Raw genomic sequence first — 26,422 nt, 5'->3', positions numbered from 1 at the left:
TTTTTCTTTTATTTTTTTTCCTTCTTGCATGAAGTTGGACATTCCAAATGTTCAGAATAAGTCCCTTTTGGCTGATTGTCCCTCTAGTGGACCGATGCATTTCAGGAACGTGACCTGTTGATAAGATGAACAAGTGCACATGACTCCTGGGTTACTGATTAGGAGTGATGTTATAACATCTGAAAGATAAGGGTTTACCTTTGAGCAAAGTTCCACATAAGACCAAACCTCCATCTTCAGCAACTCAAAAGGACTGTAGCTTCTGTCGGGGTGAAACAGCACATCTTTTTCAGTAAGTTACTGTTACGTTTCAGATAATTGTACCATTCTAACACATTACTAAATTTGTGGAGTTATTACATCAATCTTGATCATTCTACAGAATTCTCTACTCTAAGCATTGTAGAAATCATGCAAAAAGATAATGTCATGCTGATCATCATTAATATTGCCATGTGATGGAATTTTTTCTATTTTATTTTGATAGTTCAGAAAAACAAACCTCTCAAACTGCTTTATTTTAGCTGGCAAACCCTGTTTTATTTGGTGAAGAATGATGTTTTTGGGTGTCACATATTTTTTCTTTGTGTTTAGTTGGAGCACAGCTCAGTCATTTTACTCTTATATATATTACAGAGCATCATGAGCGTGAAGGAAAAGGAGCCGCAAGAGCCATGCTGCTCTAAATTAAAGGTCACTATGAGTATGAGTTCTGTCTTTTCTTTTTTTTCTCTCTCTCTCTGTCCCTCTCTGCCTCTAAAAGTTTACTGTCTACACTCAGTTCCTTATTTTAGCCATTATATAGTTTTGCAACTATAACTTGGTCTATAGTCTGTTGTCTGTACTATGAAATGTGCAAAATTCTGAATAATTATTTTGGGCAATGCTGAGAATCACTGATAAATATTCAACTCATAGAACATCTGGGCTAGTTTATAACTGCAGTAGCCACAGGGACAACAAAGAGAAGAGGAGATGAATTAAGACAGTAAAATTAAGTAATCTAACTTGAGGAACAGGTTCTTTTCATAGCTGTTAAGTGTGTATTTATGGTTTGGTAAACAAAATTGAAGGATAGCCTCTGGTCCGTGACCGCAACCTTTTTAATGTTTAACCCAAGCACTTTTAAACTCAAACATGCCTGAGTTGTGTTTGAGTGTAATAGCAAGGAATGACCTATCAAAAAGTGATCACTCCTTGTTTTGTCTCGATTGGCTATTAGAGAAAAGGTGAAAAGTCAGGGATGACTTTGCATTGTATTATTTTAGGATCATTTCATTGAGTTTTCAGATTGGGTTAGTGTCATGTTACTTATCTTTGTTTTGGTGCTTAGTGATCATAGATATCAGCTATGCCCTATATTCTGACATTATTATTTAGAAGTTGGTTATACAGAATTCGTTTCATTGCTGGCAGCAAGGTTCAGTTGTTTTACCAACGATGGCCAAAAGTTCACCTATGTGTATCTCTCTTGTAGATGTTTCTGGCCTCCCTGTCCTTTGTCTACTTTGCCAAAGCATTTCAAGGCAGTTACATGAAGAGTTCCATAACTCAAATTGAGAGACGTTTTGACATTCCTAGCTCACTAATAGGAGTCATTGATGGCAGTTTTGAAGTTGGTAAGCATTATTATGAGTTCTTCATAATGGTATTGCTCTCTTAGGGCTCAGTTTTGGTGATGTGATATTAACTAGCAGTTTGTTGATGTCCCATTCAGGTAACCTGCTGGTGATAGCATTTGTTAGTTACTTTGGTGCTAAGCTCCATCGGCCCAAGTTGATCGCAGCTGGGTGTCTGTTCATGACAACAGGATCCCTAATAACTCTTCTTCCCCATTTCCTGCAGGGCCCGTGAGTTTCACAGTACACAGCACAATACTTGAAACACATCCACTGACATATATAAGTCCATATAATTAAAGCAGGTGTTCATATATAAAGACAATATGCACTGTTGGTTATAACAATCTTTTAATCAGCAATTGTGTTTGGATGTGCTTGTCACACAGGTACAAATATGAAACAACAATTACACATTACCCTGAGACCAATGTGACAAAACCTGTTCTACCTTGTTTAGCCAATGGAACTAATCCTTTGGAGGATGAGCCACCCTCTGCAGAAAGTCAAGCAGGTGTGTGAGAAGCAGTTGGTCCTTCAGCACAGGGCTTGTTTGCATGTTCTCATACAATTTTCTATAGAGTAAAAACAATGAATGCAGTTTCAGTTCTTTTAAATTGCAACATGAAAACATGTTATTATGTATTTCCTAGGAATCAGAGCATATTTGTGCAACAGATGTTATTTGCATGAATTTAGGAGTAAACTGAATAACACCACAAGGCTGCTACAAATGTGCAGATTAAAATATAAATATCTGTTTAGAGATTAATGATCCAGAGTGATTGTTTAATTCCCATTACATTGGCATTACAAGATGAATTCTGAATTCTGCCTTACATATTTTGTATTTTAATGTAGACATCGATTATCATAGGTTTTGAAGTCAATATGCAAATATAGAAATTTAGGAAGAAGTGAAGTTTGTGCTCTTGAGCATTTGAAATCAAGTGGGTGAAATTACATCTCAGATACATCTAGTTGTTTCTTTCCTTATGGAGTACAGTTCATGACAAATGGCTTTTGCTGGTAATCAAAGGCCAAACTGAGCTCGGTTACTTTGAGAACAGATCTACAGATACGTCGCTAACTGAAAGTGTTAATATCTGAGGCAAGCCTGGAATTGCCTGAAGCAGACTTTATGCTTGCAGAGTGTGAGAAAACAGCGGGGTCATCCATGTGGATCTATGTATTTCTGGGGAATATGTTGCGTGGAATTGGAGAAACCCCAGTAATGCCCCTGGGAGTATCTTACTTGGATGATTTTGCTCGAGAGGAGAACACAGCTTTTTACCTGGGTAAGAAAAGACAAAACACACCTGTCCTGACAATAATCATAGGCTTTTTGTTCAGTCAGTAACACCCACAGACTGACAGCCGCTTTGGCCTATAAACTGGAATCTGTGCTTGATCAACTTTATCTGCAAACTAATTGTAATAACCTCATGAAGAAACATGGTCAATAAAAGACCTCTGGACCTTTAATGTTGTCATTCCCTCAGTACTGTTCTTCCCTCACTTCTCCAGTAATAAAAAAAGACTTCACTCACAACAGTCCTAGGTTCACTCACAACAGCCCTGGTAGAAAATTGCTGTGATGATTGAAATTCTGCAGTAATTTTGGGACTGTTACCTCTTACAAAGAATCTTACAAACGAGGAGCAACTCAGGGTTTTTCTGTACCAAGGCTTTTAACTGATCTATTCTCTGTAACTTTTAGAGCGCACAGATTGCTTGTTGTCTTTGGGACTGAAATGGAAACAGTAATCAAACTACTATACTGTCATGTCTGTTATGAGATGTCAGTAATTGCATGTAATATGTAATTGGTGACATGAACCTTTGAACACTTTATCAATACAGCATGTATACAGACAATTGGAATCTTGGGCCCTATGTTTGGATACATGCTGGGCTCTTACTGTGCCAAGCTCTACGTGGATATCGGTTCTGTGGACTTAGGTAAGTCACTCCACTGCAGAGAGGAGCAAATCAATTTTTGGCTGAACAGTCATATATTATACAGCATGTTTGTCTTTCTTGTCAGTTTTAATATTTGAAATTAGTACCAGGTCATCTTTGTAATCATTTTTAGAGAAGTGATTACCTTTCAGATTAAACACTTTCATATTAGTCGCAAATAAAAACAAAACAAAACAAACAAACAAAAAAAAAAAAGTCAGGTCACTTATTAAAAGAAAGGAAATCACCTATCTGTGATTATAGAACAAGAAATCAGATTGCACTTTAATACAAGTTGGCTGTAGTTCTCTCTGTATGCCTAGTATGATCCCCCTTTCACATGTTTATTATTGCTTAATGTTAAGTGTTTGAGAGGGTAAATGTTTGCCTGTCTGTGGCATCATTTTGCTGTGTCGTTCCCCTGAAATCAATTTTGAAGGTCACTGGCCAGCTGCCAAGACCTTTTCCTTATAGATAAAAACTTCTAATTATTTTGCATTGTACCACTGTAATTCCTGAAATTATGTAATAAACATACACACACACACACACACACATTTTTTTTTTTGCAATCCCAGGAATACAAAGAATTTGAGAAAATTAGTACCATTAGTAAGACTAAGTTGCAGAACTGTGCCATGACCATTGTTGCTGAGCTACAAAGATTTAGGCCAAATACACCTAAAAATGGCAGAGCGTATCTCAGTTATAATTTAGTGTCCTATTGCTGGGTAAACATCAACTTGTGTTTGAGATAATAACTGACTGAGTGATCTATGTAGTGTCAGAATGTGAAGGATATTTGCTGGTTCTTTGTTGTTTTTACAGCCACCATAACTATCAACCACAAAGACTCACGATGGGTAGGGGCGTGGTGGCTCGGCTTCCTGATAACGGGGGCTGTAATGTTGTTGGCTGGGATTCCATTCTGGTTTCTTCCCAAGTCTCTGCCAAAGCAAGGAGAGAATCAGGCTAAGACAAATCCAGATACACAGGAGAGTGAGCAGGACAATTTCATACCAACAGAAAACAGCCCAGGAACAGAAAAACCAACACAAGTGACGATGGCTGCCCTGGCCAAAGGTGGTGCCCTCATTTTTTTTTTATGTTGCACATACTCAACATACCTGCCTATGATTAAATTGGATTTATGGGATTATAAACTGAACTATGCCTCTTGAACTTGAGTCCTGAGGATCTCAGAACTGAGCAGCGCTCTAAGTCTGCGCTATGCAACTCGGTTGTTTCATTCTTCTGTATCTATACTGGTCCTCATTTCCTTTGATATTTAATCAGCTATTTTTGGTATTTATTGGCTTTAAGTTCTAAAAGGTTATAATAAAGAAAGTGTACATACTGCTCATGCAGGAAATGAATTTCATTAAATGGTATTAACATTGTAGTGCCCTTTATCAATGTTCAAATAAAATAGATCACGTTAGGTCACAATGTTATGTAAGAAAGAATAAGCTATGTACCACTTACCTTACTCAACATATATTGCTCTTGATATCAGTCAGTATGTTATGTGGTAAAAACATAATCACTGCCTAAAGCTGTGGTCTTAAGGACTTTTTTCTTTTTTAGATTTCCTGCCATCTTTGAAAAGACTGTTCAGTAATACTGTGTTCCTGCTGATTATCTGCACTGCACTTGTGCAAGTCAATGGCTTTATTGGAATGATCACTTTTAAACCCAAGTTTATGGAGCAAACCTATGGCCAGTCCCCCTCAAAGGCTATATTTTTGATAGGTAGGTGTTTTCTTTGCATCCAAATTGTTTATTATTTTTAGATTAACTGCTCTGTCATTTGTTCATCCATCTGTCCATTCCACATGTGTGTTCTTACAGGCATTATGAATCTCCCTGCTGTGGCCTTGGGAATCATCACAGGAGGATTTGTGATGAAGAGATTTAAGCTGAATGTTCTTGGGGCGGCCAAAGTTTCAATCTGTGCCTCTTTCTTCTCCTTCTGTCTTCTGCTTTCGCAATATTTCCTTCAATGTGAAAATGGACAAGTCGCTGGACTGACTGTCTCTTACCAGGGGTAAAAAGTCTGAACTCTAAATTTCCTAAGATTAAATCAATTTTGACCATTAAACTCCATGCATTAATTGCAAAAATAAATGTATTTGGAGAATCCCACTCACACTTATATGTATCTCTTTACCAGTGAAGCAGAGATTTCATATAACCCACATACTCTTCTGTCCCCGTGCAATACGGACTGTTCATGCTCTATTAAGCACTGGGACCCTGTGTGTGCCTATAATGGCATTACTTATGCCTCTCCCTGTCTGGCTGGATGCCAGACCTCCACTGGTGTCGGCAAAGAGATGGTAAATTATTCCTGAACAACCAACAGCTGCAACAACCAATCTCTGTAATCCTTCTTAATTAATGTACCCTGCATTTCTCTTTCACACATTTGTCTTTCTGTATCTATAGTAATGGTATTTGACCACTGTCTGCATCTCCCATGTTTTTCTAAGTACTTTTTGTAAAACATATGTCACATGTTGAGAGCATTTTGCCTTATTTATGCGATTAAAAAATGTCTTAATTTCTGCCTCTGCTTTAGGTATTCCATAACTGCACGTGTGTAAGAGATGCACCAATATCTGCCATGAATATGTCAGCCATTCTTGGTCAGTGTCCACGGAAAGATGACTGTGACAGGATGTTTAAGTTTTACATGGGCGTATCAGTAGTGGGGGCTTTTGTGTCAGCCTGTGGAGCTACACCTTCATATATTGTCCTACTCAGGTAAAACCCAGGTTATGCAATATTACTACAGTTATATTGATTTTGTATGAATTTTTATATAATTACATGCAGAGTAAACCACTGCATGAAAGTTTGTATGTTTTTGTTGAATTTAATTCTCATACATATTACATGACTGATATGAAATTTGTCTATTATATGGTTTCTTTCATTTTTGTCAGGTCAATACAGCCTGACTTGAAATCACTTGCTCTTGGTATGCAGACTTTGATAGTCAGGACCCTTGGTAAGAAGGCTCATTCTATTCATTTATGATGAATTGTCACTATAGTGTGATATGTATGACTATAAATGGAACTGAAAACTGATTTGGCATCTGTCCAGGTGGAATTCCTCCCCCAATATATTTTGGTGCCCTGATTGACAGGACCTGTCTGAAATGGGGCACAAAAAGATGTGGTGGTCAAGGGGCATGTCGACTCTATGACTCTGATGCATTCAGGTAAGACATTGTTATCATTTACACAACAGATCGCACAGGAGTCTTATGACACCTGGACCGTCTGTATATCAGCAAGATTATTACCTTCAGTTACAATTTGCTACACGCACTGATCCTGTAATGCATTGTATTCAAGAAAGAATAAAAATTTGTGCTAAAAAAGTACAACATATTTATTATACTGTGACAGACTATGAAACACATTTTCAAACAAAGAATTCATAGTTTCGTATAATTTAGAAAGTAATAAATTGACCATGGATTTAGACATGAATTGACTGTGGACTGACATTACTATCTGTGGTGTTGCAGAGTCACTTTTCTGGGGTTGATCTATGGCCTCTACTCCCTCTCCTATCTACTGTGGGGAGTACTGTACAATAGACTTGCCCATCGTCAGAAGAAACTTGCCCTAAAAGAACAGGCCAAAGCTGCAGAGCAAGACAGAAATGCTGTCACCAATGGGAATGGCCACACAGATGTAGCAAACCATAAGAACGAACAAGATAAGGAGACCACCATCTAAGGTTCTGTGTTGACAACTCATCTGAGAGAGTCATGCAATGTGGCTGTCACTCATTCCAATTATATGCATAGTGAGTATAATGAGTAATGCTGTTAGTTGATCAAGTAGATTTCATTATTTTCCATAGTTAACAACTGACAGAATTATCAGTTTTATACTGGGCCCAGTAAACATACAAAGCTTTAAAGGATCACTCATTATACTACTTGATTAAGGCAATAAAATACCTTGGTAATAAAATAAAATAAAATAAAATAAAATGGTAGTCAACAGATGATAAATAATGATAAATAAACCTAATTACATCCAGTAATGGTTACAGTGGTGGCACACAATTGTTGCATTTAATGCTGTTTGGGCTCATGGTCCATGGCTGCAGGTTTGAAATGTCTAAAGCATAAACAATGCTCTGTATACTTGACTGTTGTCAGGTGAAATGCTTTTAGAAAACTGTGATTTTTTTTTTAAATACAAGTATACATACAGTACATTCAGTCTCTCTTGGCTGGTTACCAAGAATGAAAAAAAAATGAAAAATCTTTTGTTGATATCATTGCTCTGTTTATACCCAGTCACACCTCTGCATTATTAATGTACAGAATTTGCCTGTAAGAAATATATCTCATCACAGTGTTTCTTTTGCACCTAGTACTGTGTCCAACATTTTGCTTTACTGATAAAATATTTGTCTAATGATTTGGTTGAAACCATTGTCGCTAAGGATGATCTGGTCAACCACCAGAGGATTCTACATGTTTTTCTTGTTACATCTTCCTTTATTCAAGGTCATTTCTAATTGTTTATGCTGACTGTTTAGATCAGGTCAAGATGTGTTATAATGTTTCTCTGGGATGTTTTACATTCTGCAAAAGTGTTTTGTAGAACAACCATGAACTGCTAGATCATTGTGAATCTGAGTTTTGTATGTACTGATTCTTTTGATTCTGATTGATTATAATGTATATTTGTGATATTGTTGTTAGCTACCAAGCTTGTGGCATTTTAAACCTTTGTTTTTTCTGACATTTCCTACATTTTCATGGATTCCTACAGCACTCAGCAGTTCCTATTAAACCATCCAAAAAAACAAGTGCATGTCATATGACGTAGCAATATTCCTCCAGGAACTGAAAGAGTAACTGACATCCGCAATGTTTTCTTTTTTCACTTTTCTTCTCTCTGATTGTGAATATCTGAAACCAAGTCATGCAGAGATGGAAAGCAATACAATGGCAAACCAAACAGACACGCAAGGAAACAAAACAAACATTTAACACACGTCTCCTAGCACTGACTTTATATTTCTCCATGGATTTTAAGAATGAAAAACAAAAGAATTGATCTACTCCTTTTACACCCTCTAAGCTAATTACATCTAGCAAGTTAAAAGGTATTCATTTATGATGAATACAATAATTAACTATGATGAAAAAAAAAATCAGAACAGAGTGTTTTCACCCTTAGTTCAGAGCAGGAATGTTGTGCTTCTTAGGGGTTCTTAAATCTTAATCCCTCTCTCTCCCCCTGGGGGAAAAAGCTGCTTGGGTAACTCAACTGCCTTAACCACATGCTGCTAACTGTGCTAATAACACATTCCCCTGCTTCAGACCCTCTCCTAGCAGCTGGAACCCAGTGGGGCACTCTGACTAATTTTGCCCCCATCAATGTCTAATTCAGTTTTATAACAAGCGAGGTACATCATGTAACAGACTGAAAGTTTGTAAAACAAAGTGCTTTTTTTTCTGCCTTCAGTTCATGTCTCAAGAATTGCTCATAAATAGCAAATGTTATCAAAAAATAAAATATTCCTGTTTTTGATAACTTTTCTCCAATTCTCAAATTGATTATTGTTTCAATGGTTTTGGGGAGATAAAACTTTATACAAATGGGATCAAGGTAATCTTCTCTAAAGTTTCTTAGTGGAAAAAGCGTAAAATCAAACATGTAAAGAAGCTGCTGAAAAAGTTTCTATGGGGAAATAGATGAGAGTAGTTTGTTTTCTTGCTGAAGTCCCCCCTGAGCCCGCATGTGGGTAGAATAGAAATGCGTTGAGCCTTTTGTGTGTGTCAGCTCCCTGTAACTCCACTCACAAACAGGCAGTTTGTGAATAGAATGATTGGATGAGAATGTTTCATCAGTGATGGTGTCCGTGGAGAATGAGGAAGCATCCTGCTCTCACAAGGTATCCACTGACATCTGTTCCTGAATATGTCACTGCTCCTTTTTTCATCCTCTCCCTTCTATCTCTCCTTCTTTCTCACCCTCATCTTTCTGCCTTATTCTTACTCTTTGACTTTTCTGTTGACGTGACTGTTGATTCTTCAGGGAAAAACGCTAAAAAACTTGTGTACCTGCAAAATATTTAAGTCTCCTTTTCCCAAATGAGTGGAGGACTGAAGGACTTATAGGGAGGGGAGATTTACCAGGACTAAATCAGAGGGGATTATCCAAGTAAGTACTAAAAACTCAAAAAGTGCTTTGCCTCTTTGTTACGTTGGATTTCTCAAGCCATCTAGCTCTGAAAACATCTTATTCTTTTTTCCCTCAGAATTCCACTGTAGCACTGCAAACCCTTTTTGTTAATAAGAATATTCTTAATCATTTCAGTCCTCAGTACTAAGAATGGAAACAATCAGAACCTGATGCTTGCCTTGGTACAAGGCTTGTTGGACACCTAAAATTATAACGTTGTGTGAGGAATTTCTCTTGTATCAAAAGGTAAGTCTTGATTTCTGAGCGTTTATACCTAAACTGATTTGCTGTCCATGTGATACACTTAATTACATATTTAAAACCTCAAATATTTTGAGGAATCTGGTCTCTATGAAAAAAAAAAAACACTGTTTGCTAAGATCCTCAAATCTTCTTAATGTGAACACGTGAATTGCAATGAACTTCTGTTGCACTAGATTAATTCTCTTGGATAGTTTCATTGCCATCTGTATTTGCACCATTTAGAAGAGGTTACATGTTACGTGTTGTTTATACTCAAAAGCAGCTCACCTGGGGGGTATTCCAGAAAGCGGGTTTAGTGAAAACTCTGAATTAGTTAACTCAGAGCAAGTAGTAAACCTCCTAACAGAGGAGCTTTATGGCTTTGTTTTGCTAGGAGAATGAAGCCACAGGGCTCTTCTACTAGGAGGTTTACTTACTCTGAGTTAACTAACTCTGAATTTTGACTAAACCCGCTTTCTGCAATACCCCCCTCGTTCAACAAGTCAACAACATGAGTTGATGGAGGTGTGCTGCAGGTTTCTTTGAAAACTGGATTAGTTTATTCAGATGTGCTGTAGGACTTCCCTGAAAGCTGGACTGGGAAACAGTGGGACTGTGCTTCATGCAGGAAAATGGCTGACCCAGCAGGAGAGGGTGATGGGAAGCTCACCAGTCAACAAGCTCTCTGTATCTCAGAAAAAGACACCACCAAAGAGCCCTGCTGCTCTACTCTAAAGGTAGAAAAATGACATATGTAACCCAGTACATCTACTACAGGGAGTAAACTGTAAAGTGTTGATGTTGCATGTTCTGATGGTCCTCCTCTTCTGACAGATGTTCATTGTGGCATTGTCCTTTGCCTACTTCTCTAAAGCTTTGTCCGGCACCTATATGAAGAGTGCCATCACACAGATTGAAAGAAGGTTTGATCTGTCCAGCTCCCTCATTGGACTAATTGATGGAAGTTTTGAGATGGGTATACACACACACACACACGCACGCACGCACGCACTAGGGGTGACACGATATACGGTATTGACGATAACCGTGAAAAAAAAATGAATTTATTAATCCGTGACGACAACCGTGAAAAAATTGAATTCATTGAAAATGAAATACTGATATTGTGTTAATAACACACATAGTACAATACTGAGATGCATTTCCGAGAGAAAATGCGATTGGGATTGCGCAGCAGCATCATCGAATCTTAACTGTAAAAATACACGGTCTGTCTACAGCTAAGGTCACGGAGCAAAAGGATCCAACAATCCACTGCCACTGTGTGCAATCCGTCGTCGTAGCACTAGAGACCTAAAACTTTCCCCATTAATTTTCATTGGGAAAATAATCATAAAACGGCAATTAAAATAATAAAACGAGTGGACCGATCAAACAAACAGCAGTCAACAGTCATAATACATAAAAACGAGAGCAAATATTCCTATGAAAAGCTCTGCAAAGAACTAGTGATTCTCAGCCACAGACAGCCACGCGCTTGCTAGATGAGGTTGTTTACCTTAGATCACGAGATGTGACAATCGTCTGGCTATGTTCATTCAGCAAGCATATTAATAACTAAATAACAAATAGTGTTGTTAAAACCCAAACACATTAAGAGAGTTCCATGACATCGGTTTAATAGTATATTACATCACGGTTATTCGAGAAAGGGGGTTTAGTGAAAACAAGGTGTTAGTTAACACAGAACAAGTAGTACACCTCACAACAGAAGAGCCTTTATTCTGCAAGGAGAATAAAGCCATAGGGCTCTTGTATTAGGAGGTTTACTACTTACTGACTACAGTTAACTGACTCAGACTTTTACTAAACCCGCTTTCTGGAAAAGCCCCCGATGCTACAGCATTCTTCGCCAAACGTGCATGTCAACTGACCTATCATTGCAACAGGAGCTAAACGATGTGTTGCGTCTTGTTTTTCCGCTGGGTCAATGTGACCCCCCGGTTACATTCTCAATGGGAAATTAAGCAATTAAAAAAGAACGAGTGGACCGATCAGTTAGCTGAATACAAGCACACTACTAGGCATTGGGACGGACCGCTGTTACCGCTGGAATAGGATTGGTGTCATGAAAACTACGGGAGTCGAAGCGCAAGCTCCCTGCAAGTGATTTTGCTTCAGTTGACATTGTATTGATGGCAAATGTAAGGCCTTAGGGATCTTTTGTTCATTTTGTTTATCGGTTCATCTGGTTGCCTTTTCACTATCCATTAATAATGTAATTGTTCTTTCTGTACGCTTCCGTACAATTATAGTTACAGACTCTCCACCTCACTACACTCCTATTTTGCGTGTAATTCATTTAAAAAAGGTCTGACTGACTGCTCACTGTGCTGTCTCATTTAAAAAAGAGACAGCACACAATAAACAAATTTAAAGATGAATTTGACCCATAGCATTATTTTACTATTACTTGGTTCAAATTTTCTATAGACATCACGATAATATTGTTATTGTGAATTTCTTTGGCCACGATAATTGTGTAGTAAAAATCTGATATTGTGATAGCCCTAACGCACACACACACACACATACCATCTTATACTGCTACTAAATTAAATATCATCTTGGTCTTACTTAAAAAAAATGTATGTAACTCTATTCAATATACTTTGCCATAATAATGTAGTTTCCATACAGTGCATTGTTGCACATCTGGCATTATATCTACAGATTGCTCTCCTCCTGCAGGTAATCTGCTCTTTCTGGCTCTTGTAAGTCACTTTGGAGCAAAGCTGCATAGGCCCAGGCTAATAGGGATGGGCTGCTTTCTGATGTCCATTGGCTCAGCACTCACTGGACTGCCGCACTTCTTCATGGGACGGTAAAACCATCAGCAAGTTAGACATCTCCTTAGAGTCAGCTGCTATATAGAGATTATTCCTGAATTGTAATATTACACTTCTATGCCATAGATATAATTTCATCACTCCCTGTTGGTAACTTATAAATGATGATGGTGTTTATTAAACATTAGCAAACTGTAAAGTTTTTGTATTTTTTTTTTTACCTTTAGTTACAAGATTGATACAGTGATACAAAGCTCACTAAATCAAAGTCACAGTTTAAATCCATGCCAGGATTCCATGATACACCGTGATGACCCTCTGCTGTCCCAGGACATCAACACAGGTTCTTCTCTCATGCTGAAAAACTTAATATAAAAGGGACACATTTTTGCAAATAATGAGCTGCCACAAACAGCATAGATAATTCTTCCTGAGTACAAATGTATGATATTAATAAAATCATCAGTGGAACAAATGCTTGAAATACACTTAGCTCAGTCTTGACTGAATTTTAAGGGCACTTGATTTCCTTCAGGATTTGGTGATCCCACATTTTAAATGTTGCTCTTATCTTTAAGAGATTCTCTAGGTCTTGTGAATGTCTCTACATCTAACTAAATGTTCTATCTCCACAGACTGTGTCAAAGATGTCGGATCAAAGATGTGGATCTATGTATTTCTTGGAAATGCCTTGAGGGGAATTGGAGAAACTCCAGTCACACCTCTTGGAATCTCATATATTGATGATTTTGCAAAGGCAGAAAATTCAGCTTTTTACATAGGCAAGCTGCAAAAATCTTACTATTTTTTTAAGTACTTTGGTATCACAGAATTATTTTATTGATACTGACCATATCAAAATAATAACATACTTGCAATTTGATTTAACAGCATGTCTACAGACGATTACACTACTGGGCCCTATGTTTGGATTCTTGTTGGGGTCAATGTGTGCCAAACTGTATGTGGATATAGGATTTGTTAATCTTGGTAAATAAGCTTTTCTATGCATCTTTTGTGCCTTTGACTGTCTGTGTGTTTTTGTTAGTGTATGGCATGTTAGTGCAGTGTCATGGTCAGAGATGTTTGTCTTTCAGAGAGCGTGACTATCACTTCTCAGGATGCTCGCTGGGTGGGTGCCTGGTGGCTTGGCTTTTTCGTGTCCTCGGCCATCATGCTCCTGGCAGGCATTCCTTTTTGGTTCCTGCCCAGGTCATTACCCAAACAAGGAGAAGAGCTCGAAAGTCTGCCTAGTTCTTCTCATAGTTCCCAAGAGGAGCCTGGACAATCCACCACAAACTCCATGAAACTGGCTGACATTGCAAAAGGCAACTTCCACTCCCCGTCCAAACAAAAGCAATAGTGTTTAAAGGTGACCACTGATAGATCTCCTCCCCTGGATGAATCTCAGTGTGTCCAAATATGTTGTACACCAGTCATCCACAAAAGGGTGGCAGAGTGCTTAGAATTCACATTATGTTTGTTAAGTTTCAACTAAAAGAATCATGGTTTAGTGTGTACTGATATCAAATTCTTCAGTTTATATTTTACACATGCTTTTATTATGCATGAGAAAATCCCACAGTAATTCATTCTTTACTTAATTAGGACTTAAGTAATCAAGTCCAGTGATGCTGCACATTTGCTGACACTCTCTTACCTCTCTGGCCTGCAGGATTCTTGCCCTCTTTGAAAAGGCTTCTGAGGACCCCAGCCTACTTCCTACTGCTTTGTGGAAGTGTACTAAAGTTCAACTCTTTTATTGGTCTACTCACATTCAAAGCAAAGTATATGGAGCAGCAGTTTGGCCAGTCTGCTTCTAGGGCCAATTTCCTCATCGGTGTGTGTGTTTCTCTTAACAGGCCATTGCTATTTTTGCACAGGACACAAAGGGCCTCATTATCTGGTCACATACCTATGAAAAATGTTTTTTTCATTCACAATCCAGTTTATGTTAAGAATAATTTAAATCCTGATATGTCATTACCTTAACAGTCCAGCCATAACTCATCTCACTACTCTCTAATTGAAACTCATCAGCCTCCTTACATTGAGATGTGTCAAGCCTGATGGTAACTGAAGATAAAGACACACTTCATTTCCCTATACACTGCAGGAGTGCTGAATTTGCCAGTAGTTGCTGTGGGAATATTTCTGGGTGGATTGCTGATGAAACGGTACAAACTTGGTGTGGTGTCAGGAGCACAGCTCTCCTTAGTCACCTCCATCATGGCCTACCTTTTACTCCTCCTGCAGTTTGGAACCAAGTGTGATAACGTCAAAGTGGCAGGACTCACTGTTACATACAATGGGTATGGAGGATTCCTTTAGTCGTTGGTATTAGATGGATCTTTTCTTGTCCCTCTGTTGCACAGCAGTTTGCAATCTTTTCCCTTTCCCCTCAGGACTCCTGCTGTGTCCCATGAAGAACACACGCTGTTTTCAGAATGTAACCAGGACTGTTCTTGCTCTGTAAATGAGTGGGACCCAGTGTGCTCTGCTAATGGGATCACTTACATGTCTCCATGCTTTGCTGGCTGCACCAGCTCTACTGGACAGGGCAAAAACACGGTACCTTCACTCTACCTGGAGGAAAGATGATAGATGACACATTACTTTCTTGCCAAATATCCTGCATTATAGTCTTCACTGTTGTTTCTGTATTTGAATGTGCTTGTAGGTCTTCCATAACTGCAGTTGTGTGTTGACACCCTCTCCAGCAGGGGGCAGTATGTCTGTGTCCCTTGGACAGTGCCCTCGTGGGAGAGAGTGCAGTCGCAGTTTCACTTTCTACATGGCTGTGTCTGTTCTCAGTTCTTTCATCAATTCTCTTGGTACTACCCCTGGGTACATGGTCATAATACGGTCAGTTTCAACATGTTAAAGAACATTAATTATTGTATATTTCCCAATAAAACGTGTGGAGAAAAAAGTGATAGATGTCTACTTTTCTCTCTAAATAAGCCTTTTTAGTGTCTAGAGGACTAAAAGGTATCCTCTGTCTATCTAATACATGGGATGTGCTTTTATATGTATAGTATCTAATACAATGGATGTGCTTGTAGGTGTATTAAGCCTGAACTGAAGTCCCTGGCACTGGGAATTCAGACCCTTGTGATGAGAACATTGGGTAAATGTCAACAAAATGACCAGTATGACCAATAATAATAATTATTATTATTATAATAATTTCAAAATCCTATAATCCATACTCTGTGATTCTTATTCAGGTGGCATTCCAGCTCCTGTGTATTTTGGAGCTCTGATAGATTCAACCTGTCTGAAATGGGGAATTAAGAAGTGCGGTGGTCAAGGTGCCTGTCGAATGTACGATGCTGACATGTACAGGTATGTGACTATCCATATGTTTGTTGCTTCTTGCTTTCATTGGAACTAAGGTCTGACTGACTGCTCACTGATTCAGGGTAATATTCCTGGGCCTGATCACATGTCTGAGTGGATCCTCTTACTTCTTCATCGTGGCCGTTATTGTGCTGTTGAGGAGGCAGTTTGGGAAGGAAGAGATCAAAGCGGCACAGCAAGCCAGAATGCTGGGAGAGATTGAGCTTGAAGACCCCTCAAAACCAGCTCACAGCATGAAGAAAAACATCTCTGATCTGAGACTCACAGCTGGAGTATTGCCAGATGCTCAGAGGCAGAAAGCATCTGAGACAGCTGACTCTCAGAAAGAGGAAGAAAATGAACGTCAGCACACACAACAAGATGGTGAGAGACTGACTCCTGTCACTCCTCTGAGAAAGGAAGGAGTTGGTGTTGCTGAGCAGGCAAATGGTCAGACAGAAAGTCATCCACACAAGGAGGATATCCACCAAGAGAACCGCCCATCAGATCAGGAGATCATGAACACGACTACAGATGAGACTCAGGGGTAGCAGACAGGCTACCTTTGATAGAGCACAGTGGACTACTCCACTGTTGGTTAACCCTTCATAATACTGTACTTTATCTACTGTTTGTATTCTTTCATAAAGAGCCATTGAATAGCTATCAACTCATTTGGCCTCATGGCTGTGTCTTTACATTTATCACATCCAGTCACTCAAGGGTAGACTAGTCAATTTTGTTCAGTTTCCTTCTTTTCTTTTCTTTCTTTTTTTTATAACCAGCTAATTTGAAACACAGCAGTGAAACACACTTTGTCAAAGGCCTATTTATGCTTTTTTATCATAATTTCATTTTGCAAGCAGCTTACTTTATTTGAACCCTATTTGAACATAAGCATTTGTTATCGATGGCATACACACAAACACACACACAAACACACACACACACGCGCGCGCGCGCACACACACACACACACACACACACACACACACACAGACAGAGCGTTGCAGTTGGTGGGCATTGGCAAACTGTGTTAATTCCCTTTCTGTGTGCTTGCATGTCATTGAGAACTGAGAGAGATGACCCTGACTGTGGACAGTAATCACTGACACTGGCTGATTGAAGAGTGGAGAGGATACATTGTGAACACAAGCACCCATCTCATTATCACACAAGCCTTATACTCATCAACCTCAACTACCTCTCCAGCTAATAAATGGCATTTCACAAAGCTCCAACTGTTCAAGGACACAAATAAGGCAGTTTGTCCTTATCCACATCTGCTGGGTTGATGTTTATACGAGAGGATGAGTAATTTATCACCCCCTAATCGTCATAGAAACTCACTGACATGAGAATTACCCTGCAATAATGTCATGAACTTGCTCAAAAAATAAAACTTTTCTTCAAAAACCACAGCATTAGTGCTTGCAAAACCTTTGCAAAGTCCACCCAGAAGTGTATTACTCAAAGTAAAAAAAATCTTTCCTGAGAGAGAAAAGATAAACATATTACCAGAAATTTCAGTTGTGTTACTCCTAGATGAATCAGCATAATCTTAGTGGACTACAGAGAGCATAAATGCAGTGTGCTGTGACTTTTGGCTGAATTAGGAGAAAAAAGTGATCAATGATGGTTAATGATTGGTCGAAAGGCGATTTGCTTGATAGCTGCAAAGTAAACATGATATTTACTTGGGCTTTGAAGATGACCAGTCTACTTGCAGCTCAACTACAGGACATGTGAATGATTATCTTGCTCTCCTCTAAAGGGTCCAAGTTGTGAGTACTTTTTTCCATATAACTGATTCTTGCTGCTGAATAAAAAGCCTATAGTATACTACCTACATTCACGCTAGCAGACTCTCTGAGGTTAAAACAGCGATGTGTGCTTTAAAATTTAAATAGAGTATTTCTTATCATATGATTTAGATTTTTAGTATGTCACTGAGTGAAAATTATTTAACTCTTGTATGTATGTTTGCTCATTTTTCTTTATCTTTACATGATCTTCAAGTCTGCCTTCAGCTAGAAGCCTTCTTGTAAATCTTGACCCATCCACTGGCTCATCCAGTATGACGGCGGAGGGCAGACCTGAGGGCTTCAGTGATCCAGCTCTGCCGGATTACACTGACACTTCTCAGAAGGCCAGACGAGCGAAATGCTGCTCCCCGAGTTTGAAAGTATGAAACTGAACATTTCCCTACATAAGAAACAAAACCATACAAAGCATTCTCTCATGATCTTTCCAGAACAACTGAAATGTTGCATGTTGTTTTCATTTAAATGGTCATGGCATTTTTTTAGATTACCAAAAAACTCAGGTGAAGATGCTTTTGGCAAAATATCAAGGGATTCAGTTACGTAGTATAAAAGTGCATCTTTTCAAAACAATACCTTGCTTTTCCTATACTGCCGGCATAGAACATAATCTAGTCTAGTCAATGTTTTTTGGATAAGTCTTTGACAATTATTTGTAGGACCATTGCTGAACAGTTGCATACAAAATAGGAAAGTGCATAAACAGTGAGACTGCTGAATTATTTCAATAGTTATGTGTCTAATTTTCATTTAAACAGTCAGCTTACCAGTGTAATTGGTTGACTTTTTCTGATCCTCACCATATAGGCCTATGAGTCATATAATATATAGACCAATCATTTGTCCGGTTCTTCTGCAAACACACATGGCAATTCACTGGAGACCAACGGCAAACATATCTCACATGTTTAGACTGTCAGCATGCTATTGGCTGATTCTAGGGTTGTTTATAGCACACACTGGACTCCCAAGAACACTGAACTTCAGCTGCCTCTTGTGATTGCAGTATTAAATTTGAACTTGTTGAACTTATTTCTTGGGTGAAACAAATGCAAGAACTTAAAATTTGTCCTTCTGCTTCATTCACTTATTACATCATCATGATTATTATACTATTTCAGGTAGAACAGTTGAAATTTAATGTTAACAAGAACAAGAATCTCGGTGGCTTATCGTATCATGCAACTCACATGCAAATAAGGAAGGCACAGGGCAACAAAAATCAACCGTCAATTGTCCTTTCAAACAATTTTGTCTCCATTTTCTCAGATGTTTATTGGGGTCCTTGCGCTCTGTTATTTTTCTAAATCCTTGAGTGGGAGCTACACTAAAAGCACCATCACTCAGATTGAGAGGAGATTTGAGATTCCCAGCTCCACTGCTGGTACTATAGACGGCAGCTTTGAGATGGGTGAGTGAGTAAGGTCCCAAGAGGACCAATGATTGCTCAGCTTTGGAAGTGGGATGATCCTCCACGAGGGAAAATGCCCAGTATGTTACTGATGAACAGCAACTGCAGAAACACTGCTGAATATTGTTTGTTTAGCCCCAGTGGAGAAATGCCACACTTAACTATTACCTGAAAGATAAGATTTGGTCAAAAGTATTTCTTTTAATGTTCCACTTCAAATTGCTACATGATGACAGAATACTGTACATTAGTAGGCAGCAGTTTATTTCACTGCTTAGGGCTCATTATAAGTGCTTGAGTATTTTAAGCATGGTTGACCCATGCTTAATCAAATTATTCCTTACTGTCTGTTACTGAGAAAATAAACATTTGAATGAGTGTGAATGTTTAAAGTGCAGTCTGTGCCACAGGTAACTTGATGATTATTAGTGTGGTGAGCTACTTTGGGGCAAAGTTCCACCGGCCAAAAATCATTGCAGCAGGAGGTCTGCTAATGGGACTGGGAACCCTCCTAATGTCTCTGCCCCATTTCCTCATGGATCGGTGAGTGGGCGCGATACAGACTCTCTGTTACGTTTGGGGATTTATGCCACATGACCTTAACACAAGCTTCTTAAAGTAGGAATACAAATCATCCAAAATGACTGATGATGTGTGTGTTTCTCCTACAGATACAAATATGACACTGTTGCCTCCCACATGCCTGATTCAGACAATCTCACAATGACATCCCCATGCTCACCTGCCAATCAGGACACACTTACACAACCTATTCCTGGTAAGCATGATTTCATGGATGTGTCTGCACAAATGAGTGTCTGGATCAGTATGTGAGTGCATGTATGCTAGCATGCATATGACACAGTGCGTTGATGGTGTCTCTTATTACTTTGTGTACTATTCAGGATGCCACAAAGGAGAGGAGGAGGGCTCCCCCATGTGGATTATTTTGATGATAGGGAACATGATCCGGGGTATGGGAGAAGCAACCATTGGTCCTCTTGGGATATCATTTATCGATGACTATGCTAGACCTGAAAACTCAGCCTTCTATATTGGTGAGAAATGTGAAATCTTGTTGACAATATTCTTTTTTTTTCAGCAAGATCATAAAACAGGGCAAATAGCAGACAGACTGTTGTGGTGTAGAAGATAACAAAAGTCTTCATAACTGAGTCATTATTTTTGTCTCTTATATTGTCAACAGGGTGTCTTCATACAATAGGTGTGATTGGCCCACTCTTTGGTTACACGTTGGGTTCTCTGTGTGCAAGTCTCTATGTGGATATTGGTTTTGTGAACCTGGGTGAGTTTTGATCAGTGTTTCTAAGATAATACACAAACAGAAAACAGAGGTTCCAAATTTAAGGAAGAAGATTAACAGAATATTTATGACCCTGTTGTAAAATATTACAATAAGATGTTCACATTCTTCACCATCAGTGTTAATTTGTGTCCGATGACCTGGCACCTGTCTTTTAAGGATGGTCTGTAGATGAATAGATTTGTGGGTATGAAAGTACTGTCTTTCATGTTTTACATGTTGTGATGTGTGTGTGTGTGTGTGTGTGTGTGTGTGTGTGTGCATCCAGAAAGTGTAACCATTACTATGCAGGACTCCCGCTGGGTGGGAGCGTGGTGGTTGGGTTTTGTGATTGCTGGCTGTCTTACCTTGCTTACTGCTCTGCCACTCTGGTTCCTGCCACGTGCTCTCCCAGAAGACCCACAGACACAGGATCCGTCATCTGAGCCCTTTCAGCAACACACAGAACACCACACACCCAGCATTGCTGAAATAGCCAAAGGTAGGACAGTATTTGAAGTGCAAATGGTGGGGCAGGGAGGAAAACTTAAGGATGGTTAGTTTTTTGGTTAGGCTTGGTTGGTTAGACCTCTCCATCAACTTTTTAAGACTTTAAAATCCTCTGTGCAACATTAAAGTTAACAATGACTGTTACCAGTATTAGAACTAGTGGTATGGATAACAATGATTCCTCTGACATTTTTAAGTTGTACTGTGTAATTGTCTTTTCTAGGGCATTGTCACTTTACCCTTTAAAACACATGGGTGTCTGCTACAAGGCTTGTGTTATGTATTTTGCAGGTTTTGGACCGTCACTGAAGCGCTTGTTTACCAACAAGATCTATGTGCTGTATCTGGCCAGCAACATTATCATGTTCAATGCCTTTGTGATTCTCATAACTTACACACCCAAGTATTTGGAACAGCAGTTTGGACAGAGTGCCTCCAAAACTAACTTCCTCATAGGTAATTTTAACTGAGAGGATTATAGGACTTTGTGATGAGGAACTCATCATGAGATATGTATAACACAACTTCTAGTTTGACATCAAACAGAGACAGCTTTGCATATAGTAGACTTAAGTTTGAAGCTAATTTTATTTCACCTAGAGGAACACACATGTATAAATTTGTGCAAGTTTGCTGGGAAGCTTGAAAGATTTGTTCATTGTTTCTCTCTCTCTTTCTCTCTCTCTCTCCCTGTATGTATGTATGTGTGTGTGTGTGCATGGACACATTTCTGCCTCTTGGTGAGCAGGGGTGACATCTATGCCAGCTGTGTCCTTTGGTATTTTCCTGAGTGGAGTCATAATGAAGCGGTTTAAATTGGGCCTGCTTGGAGCTGCTCGAGTGGCTTTCCTGACCTCCATCTTGGGCTTCCTGTGCTTTGTCCCGTTCTTTGCCCTGAGCTGTGAGAACTTGGAGGTGGCTGGAGTCACAGTTCCTTACCAAAGGTGTTCTTGACGTAAACAATCCAGATGAAAGCAACAGAAATACAGTTAATTCAATTACAATGCATGACGGACGAGGGTACTCAAAGCCATGTAACATGTTTGTTCTATTCTATATTCTATGTCAGTTTTCCCTCTAATATGAGCTCTTCATAAACAGCTCCAACAACAAAACGGAAAGATTTTAAATTTGAATATTGTAAGCATAGAGTTGAGGGAATTAATGTTGTGTGAATTTCAGGTCAGAGCGGCTGGGAGAGGTGGAGGTGTTGTCATCTTGTAACTCTGACTGTGGATGTCCTGTTAACCAGTGGGATCCTGTGTGTGGACATAATGGAGTCACATATGTCTCCCCATGCTTTGCTGGCTGCAACTTCACTAGGGGCTCTGGGAGGAACATGGTGAGTGTGCACTTCCATTGGTGCTTCATTGCACTATATTTTCCTTAAGTGGCTGACAGACTGTTGCTGAAAGACAGAAAATAATGGAATGATCATAAATAGCTGCATAGATTACATCAAACGCTTTGAAACATAAAGTCATTATGGAGTATAACAGAAATAAAAACATTCGAAATTTGTAAAAAAAAAAAAAAAATGTTTAGAATCTGAAAGACTCGTACCCATCCAGCAGTGAGTGATATGTGCTTCTTTTTTTTAGACATTTCATGGCTGCAGATGTATCCAGAGCTGGGACACTGGTCATCAGAATGCCTCTGCTGTCCTTGGTCAGTGTCCCCGGAAAAATAGCTGTTCTAGAATGTTCTACATCCATCTGGCGCTACAGTCTTTGAGCTTCTTTGTGTACTGCCTCGGCAGCACACCCCTGTTTATCATAACGCTGAGGTGTGTGTCTCTCCTCGTACGACCATAAGGACCACAGACAGAGATACAATTATCATTTAAACACAGCAACAGTAGTCTTTGACTATGAATGTTCGTGAGTTTCATTTCAGATTGAATATAAAATGAGACTTTTAGGCTTGCTTTAAAGGCTTCTGCACAAATCCCCCTCTCTCTCCCTACAGGAGCGTGGAGCCTGAATTGAAATCTCTGTCAGTGGGCATGCTCATGCTAATGCTGAGAGTGCTGGGTGAGTATAACATCTCCAACCACCTTACATCCACTCCCTTCCCTGACTCTACACCCGGGCGTCCCTTTTCCCAAACAGACCTGCATTACAACAATGCATTATCACATTGTCTGGGACAGACTGGTCTGTTCTCATATCTCTGTCACTCTGTCTAAATGAAAGGAGGGATCCCTGCACCCATTTACTTCGGCGCTTTGATTGACTCTACCTGTCTGAAGTGGGGGAGCAGGAAATGTGGTGGGAGGGGGGCCTGCAGGATGTATGACATTCAGACTCTCAGGTGAGCATCCTTCCAGGTCACGCGTCCATTACAATGTATGCTTCAACATACAGTAAATGCTTACAGGTAACATATTACTTACATTTTTATTCATGTAACACCTGTACTTTCCATTTTAAAAAAGTCAAGTCTGCCTAAAATTGTAGCTATGAATACACATAACTGATAAATGTGACCATCAGTAACTACTGGAAAACTCTGCTGTCCATCTCCGCAGGTTCCTTTTCCTGGGAATGATCAGCTCATTGCGGATATGTGGGTACATGCTCTTCTGGGTTGTCATTGTTTTCATAAAGCGGAAATTACTTCGTGCTCAGGCAGTCACTGAGAATGTGGAGCTGCAGAAGCCAGCAGTGTGTCCCACTGAGACGAATGAGAAACTGCTAGAGTATGTTAATAATGAGAAACACCACTCAAAGGAAGAGTGTTATAGTGGTGAGAAATGCGATCAAGTAAAAGAGTGTTCTAATGATGATAAATGCAACCTTCAGGAGAGTTCCAACAGTGAAAAATAAGACTGAGTGAATCCCTAAGTCTCATCTGCCATGGTTAAAAGTGACCGTTGAGCAAAACTAAGACACACAATGATTACACCTGCATATGGATGTGAATACATGTGTTAATCAGTCTCGTTCCTGGTTTCATTGAGAGCTTTGTAATGAAAAAGAAAATCTTGTGAATGAAAAATGTGTTTTCACGAGAAGTCGATGATATTTTGCATATCATGATCTTTCAAACAGTACAATGTTATAATATCCCAAATGTAACCATGGTGATAGAGACTATTTCACGTCAAGCCATCTAAAAGGCAAAAAAACCCCAAAACTGTAGAGCTTTGTTTCTCTCTTCCTTTGGGTTTATATTTTGTATTAAGAATGTTTGTGTGTTGTTTGAGGTACCAGCGCACTTGCCTGTTTTTTGTAAAGCACAACAGTGTGAGAACATTTTTAATAAGTCTCACTTATTACTTCTGTCATATTACATATTACCTCCTATAAAATTATGTCTGACTTATTAATCCTGTCATATTACATATACCTCCTATAAAAATATGTCTCATTTATTAATGCTGCTGTATTACATTTTGATTCCTATAAAAATATGTCTCACTTATTAATCCTGCCATATGACCTCTGCTCTAATCTGGAAATCCTGTTCAGAAATGAACATTTATGAAGTCAGAATCTGGAGAAGAAAACAGACTTAAGGTTTACATTGTAACATAGCAGCATGACATTTGTCTCAAAAATAAAAGCTTTTGTGTAGTTGTGAGTGAAAAATTGTGAATGTAATTGCAAATTGGTTTGAAGATTTTGTTCTTAGTTCTTTCTGTTCAATGAATTGCCTATTAAAACTGTCCAAAGACAGCCATTATTCTAACTTAACAGTGTTCAGTGTTACCATGTGTTCAACAGTTTGGATTATTAAACTATTAGAGGTCCAGTGAGACGAAATAGCACCACTTGATGGCAGCAGCATAGAGTTTCTCTCTCTCTCTCTCCCTCTCTCTCTCATTCGCTCTTTCTCTCTCTTTCTCTTTCTCTGTCTCTGTCTCTATCTCTCTCTCTCTCTCTCTCCCTCCCTGTCTCTTTCTTTATGGTTTACCTGACATAAACCTCAGTATCTACCCATGTCCTGATTCACAGAGCAGCAATGTTGTCTGATGTCACTTGAAATGCTCCACAGAGCAGAGTTTAGGTTCTTTATTTAGATTATAGTGGGCATTTTGCAGTTGACTAAGATACTGTGTGGATGAGATGCTGCAAGTTCACCAGTACATCCTATCCCAAGTAACTCTGGAGTGGTTGTCGAGGCTCCATTAGATGGCCCATAAGTTCTCCCTCAGGTCTCTAGTGTGGCTGAAAACTATCTACTTCCAGCACAAAAAGCAGCACAGGGAACTTTAGTGCATCCTGTCTTCTCCCAGTCTGCAGTGGTGTGGAAGTTCTTTGTCCCTGTGGAGCCTCTTCAGTGTTAAGCTCTCAGCTCAGGACTTCAGATTAGTCCAGAAGTCCCTATATCTCCATCTGGATTTCACTGAATTCTAAGTTGTCTTTTCCCCTCATAATCTGTGCAGTGTATCTTATATTTCCTAACTAATACATTTATTATTTGTGTGTGTGTGTGTGGATAGTCAAATCAATAAATGCATGGGACAAAGGATGAAACAATGAATACTGCCAGAAATATGAAGTTGGGTGTCTGGGTGTCAGTACTCTGCTCTTTTAAACCACTGACTGATAGTGCTGGTTGCTCAGGCTATTAAAGGTCATAAACCAGCCACAACACAAATATTGCAAGATGGGACATGCCAAGCAGCACACCCTAAATAAGAGGTGGTGGTATTATAAGATGTTGGACTTTATGTTGTTTGTACATGAGTTTGTCCCATAAAGGGCTGCAATGCTGCTGAGCGTGATGTTGATGATGATGACGACGACGATGATGATGATGACGGAGATAGTGACGAGTGTGTTTGTGGCGCATTTGACCCCCTGCTTCAGGTTTGGATTCTTCAAACAACCCCTCTCCCACGCCCCCATCCCTACCCCCCCCCCCCCCATCTCTCCTAATGAAAATTGAAAGCTATATTTGGATAGGATATGATGTCACAAGTGGTTGAGGCGCAAGCCTATAACAGCTCGGGCAGTGTGTGAGTGTCAGAAACCAGTCACAAATACCAGTGTCTCCAGGAACCATCGTCCACTGGATCTAATCAAAGACGGTGAGTTTGACCTCCACAGCTTTTCATAGATAATGTCCAAATCCAGACTTACTTTCATGAGATATGACATACGGAAATGATACTATTTAAATTGTAATTTGTCGTCTACAAACAGATTATATTTTTAATTCTTG

The 26,422-nt window shown here is 39.2% G+C and overlaps 3 protein-coding genes across 5 annotated transcripts; all 3 read left to right on the top strand.

The window, feature by feature from the left end:
- Positions 1 to 209: 209 nt before the first annotated feature.
- On the top strand, positions 210 to 9,134 carry slco1d1 (solute carrier organic anion transporter family, member 1D1). 2 transcript variants are annotated; one of them, XM_030780188.1, is made up of 15 exons: positions 210 to 292; positions 637 to 693; positions 1,478 to 1,619; positions 1,718 to 1,850; positions 2,009 to 2,133; positions 2,771 to 2,917; positions 3,483 to 3,581; positions 4,410 to 4,664; positions 5,169 to 5,333; positions 5,433 to 5,628; positions 5,755 to 5,920; positions 6,163 to 6,347; positions 6,530 to 6,594; positions 6,693 to 6,810; positions 7,123 to 9,134. In XM_030780188.1, the coding sequence occupies exons 2-15, from the start codon at positions 643 to 645 to the stop codon at positions 7,334 to 7,336; spliced, it is 2,061 nt and encodes a 686-aa protein (XP_030636048.1). In that variant the 5' UTR covers positions 210 to 292; positions 637 to 642; the 3' UTR covers positions 7,337 to 9,134. The 2 variants fall into 2 exon arrangements, with proteins under 2 accessions (XP_030636048.1, XP_030636058.1); XM_030780198.1 differs by lacking the exon at positions 7,123 to 9,134 and having other exon boundaries at positions 6,531 to 6,594; positions 6,693 to 6,755.
- A 1,549-nt stretch (positions 9,135 to 10,683) lies between these two features.
- On the top strand, positions 10,684 to 16,754 carry slco1e1 (solute carrier organic anion transporter family, member 1E1). The gene is made up of 14 exons (XM_030774599.1): positions 10,684 to 10,788; positions 10,886 to 11,027; positions 12,764 to 12,896; positions 13,089 to 13,207; positions 13,494 to 13,643; positions 13,753 to 13,851; positions 13,959 to 14,189; positions 14,537 to 14,701; positions 14,978 to 15,173; positions 15,267 to 15,432; positions 15,542 to 15,726; positions 15,927 to 15,991; positions 16,092 to 16,209; positions 16,286 to 16,754. The coding sequence occupies exons 1-14, from the start codon at positions 10,684 to 10,686 to the stop codon at positions 16,752 to 16,754; spliced, it is 2,343 nt and encodes a 780-aa protein (XP_030630459.1).
- Positions 16,755 to 17,890: 1,136 nt separating this feature from the next.
- LOC115822072 (solute carrier organic anion transporter family member 1C1) lies at positions 17,891 to 24,948 on the top strand. Of its 2 annotated transcripts, none has more exons than XM_030785727.1 (15): positions 17,891 to 17,987; positions 18,223 to 18,388; positions 19,296 to 19,437; positions 19,848 to 19,980; positions 20,109 to 20,215; positions 20,343 to 20,495; positions 20,645 to 20,743; positions 21,030 to 21,242; positions 21,542 to 21,706; positions 21,999 to 22,194; positions 22,433 to 22,592; positions 22,852 to 23,036; positions 23,219 to 23,283; positions 23,446 to 23,563; positions 23,781 to 24,948. In XM_030785727.1, the coding sequence occupies exons 1-15, from the start codon at positions 17,953 to 17,955 to the stop codon at positions 24,076 to 24,078; spliced, it is 2,235 nt and encodes a 744-aa protein (XP_030641587.1). In that variant the 5' UTR covers positions 17,891 to 17,952; the 3' UTR covers positions 24,079 to 24,948. The 2 variants fall into 2 exon arrangements, with proteins under 2 accessions (XP_030641587.1, XP_030641595.1); XM_030785735.1 differs by lacking the exon at positions 17,891 to 17,987 and adding an exon at positions 18,059 to 18,077.
- Positions 24,949 to 26,422: the final 1,474 nt, after the last annotated feature.

This window comes from Chanos chanos, chromosome 1, assembly GCF_902362185.1.
Source record: "Chanos chanos chromosome 1, fChaCha1.1, whole genome shotgun sequence".
Classification (NCBI taxonomy): Eukaryota; Metazoa; Chordata; class Actinopteri; order Gonorynchiformes; family Chanidae; genus Chanos; species Chanos chanos.
The sequence above is the reverse complement of the archived record's forward strand: the minus strand, read 5'-3'. Positions and strand labels throughout refer to the sequence as shown.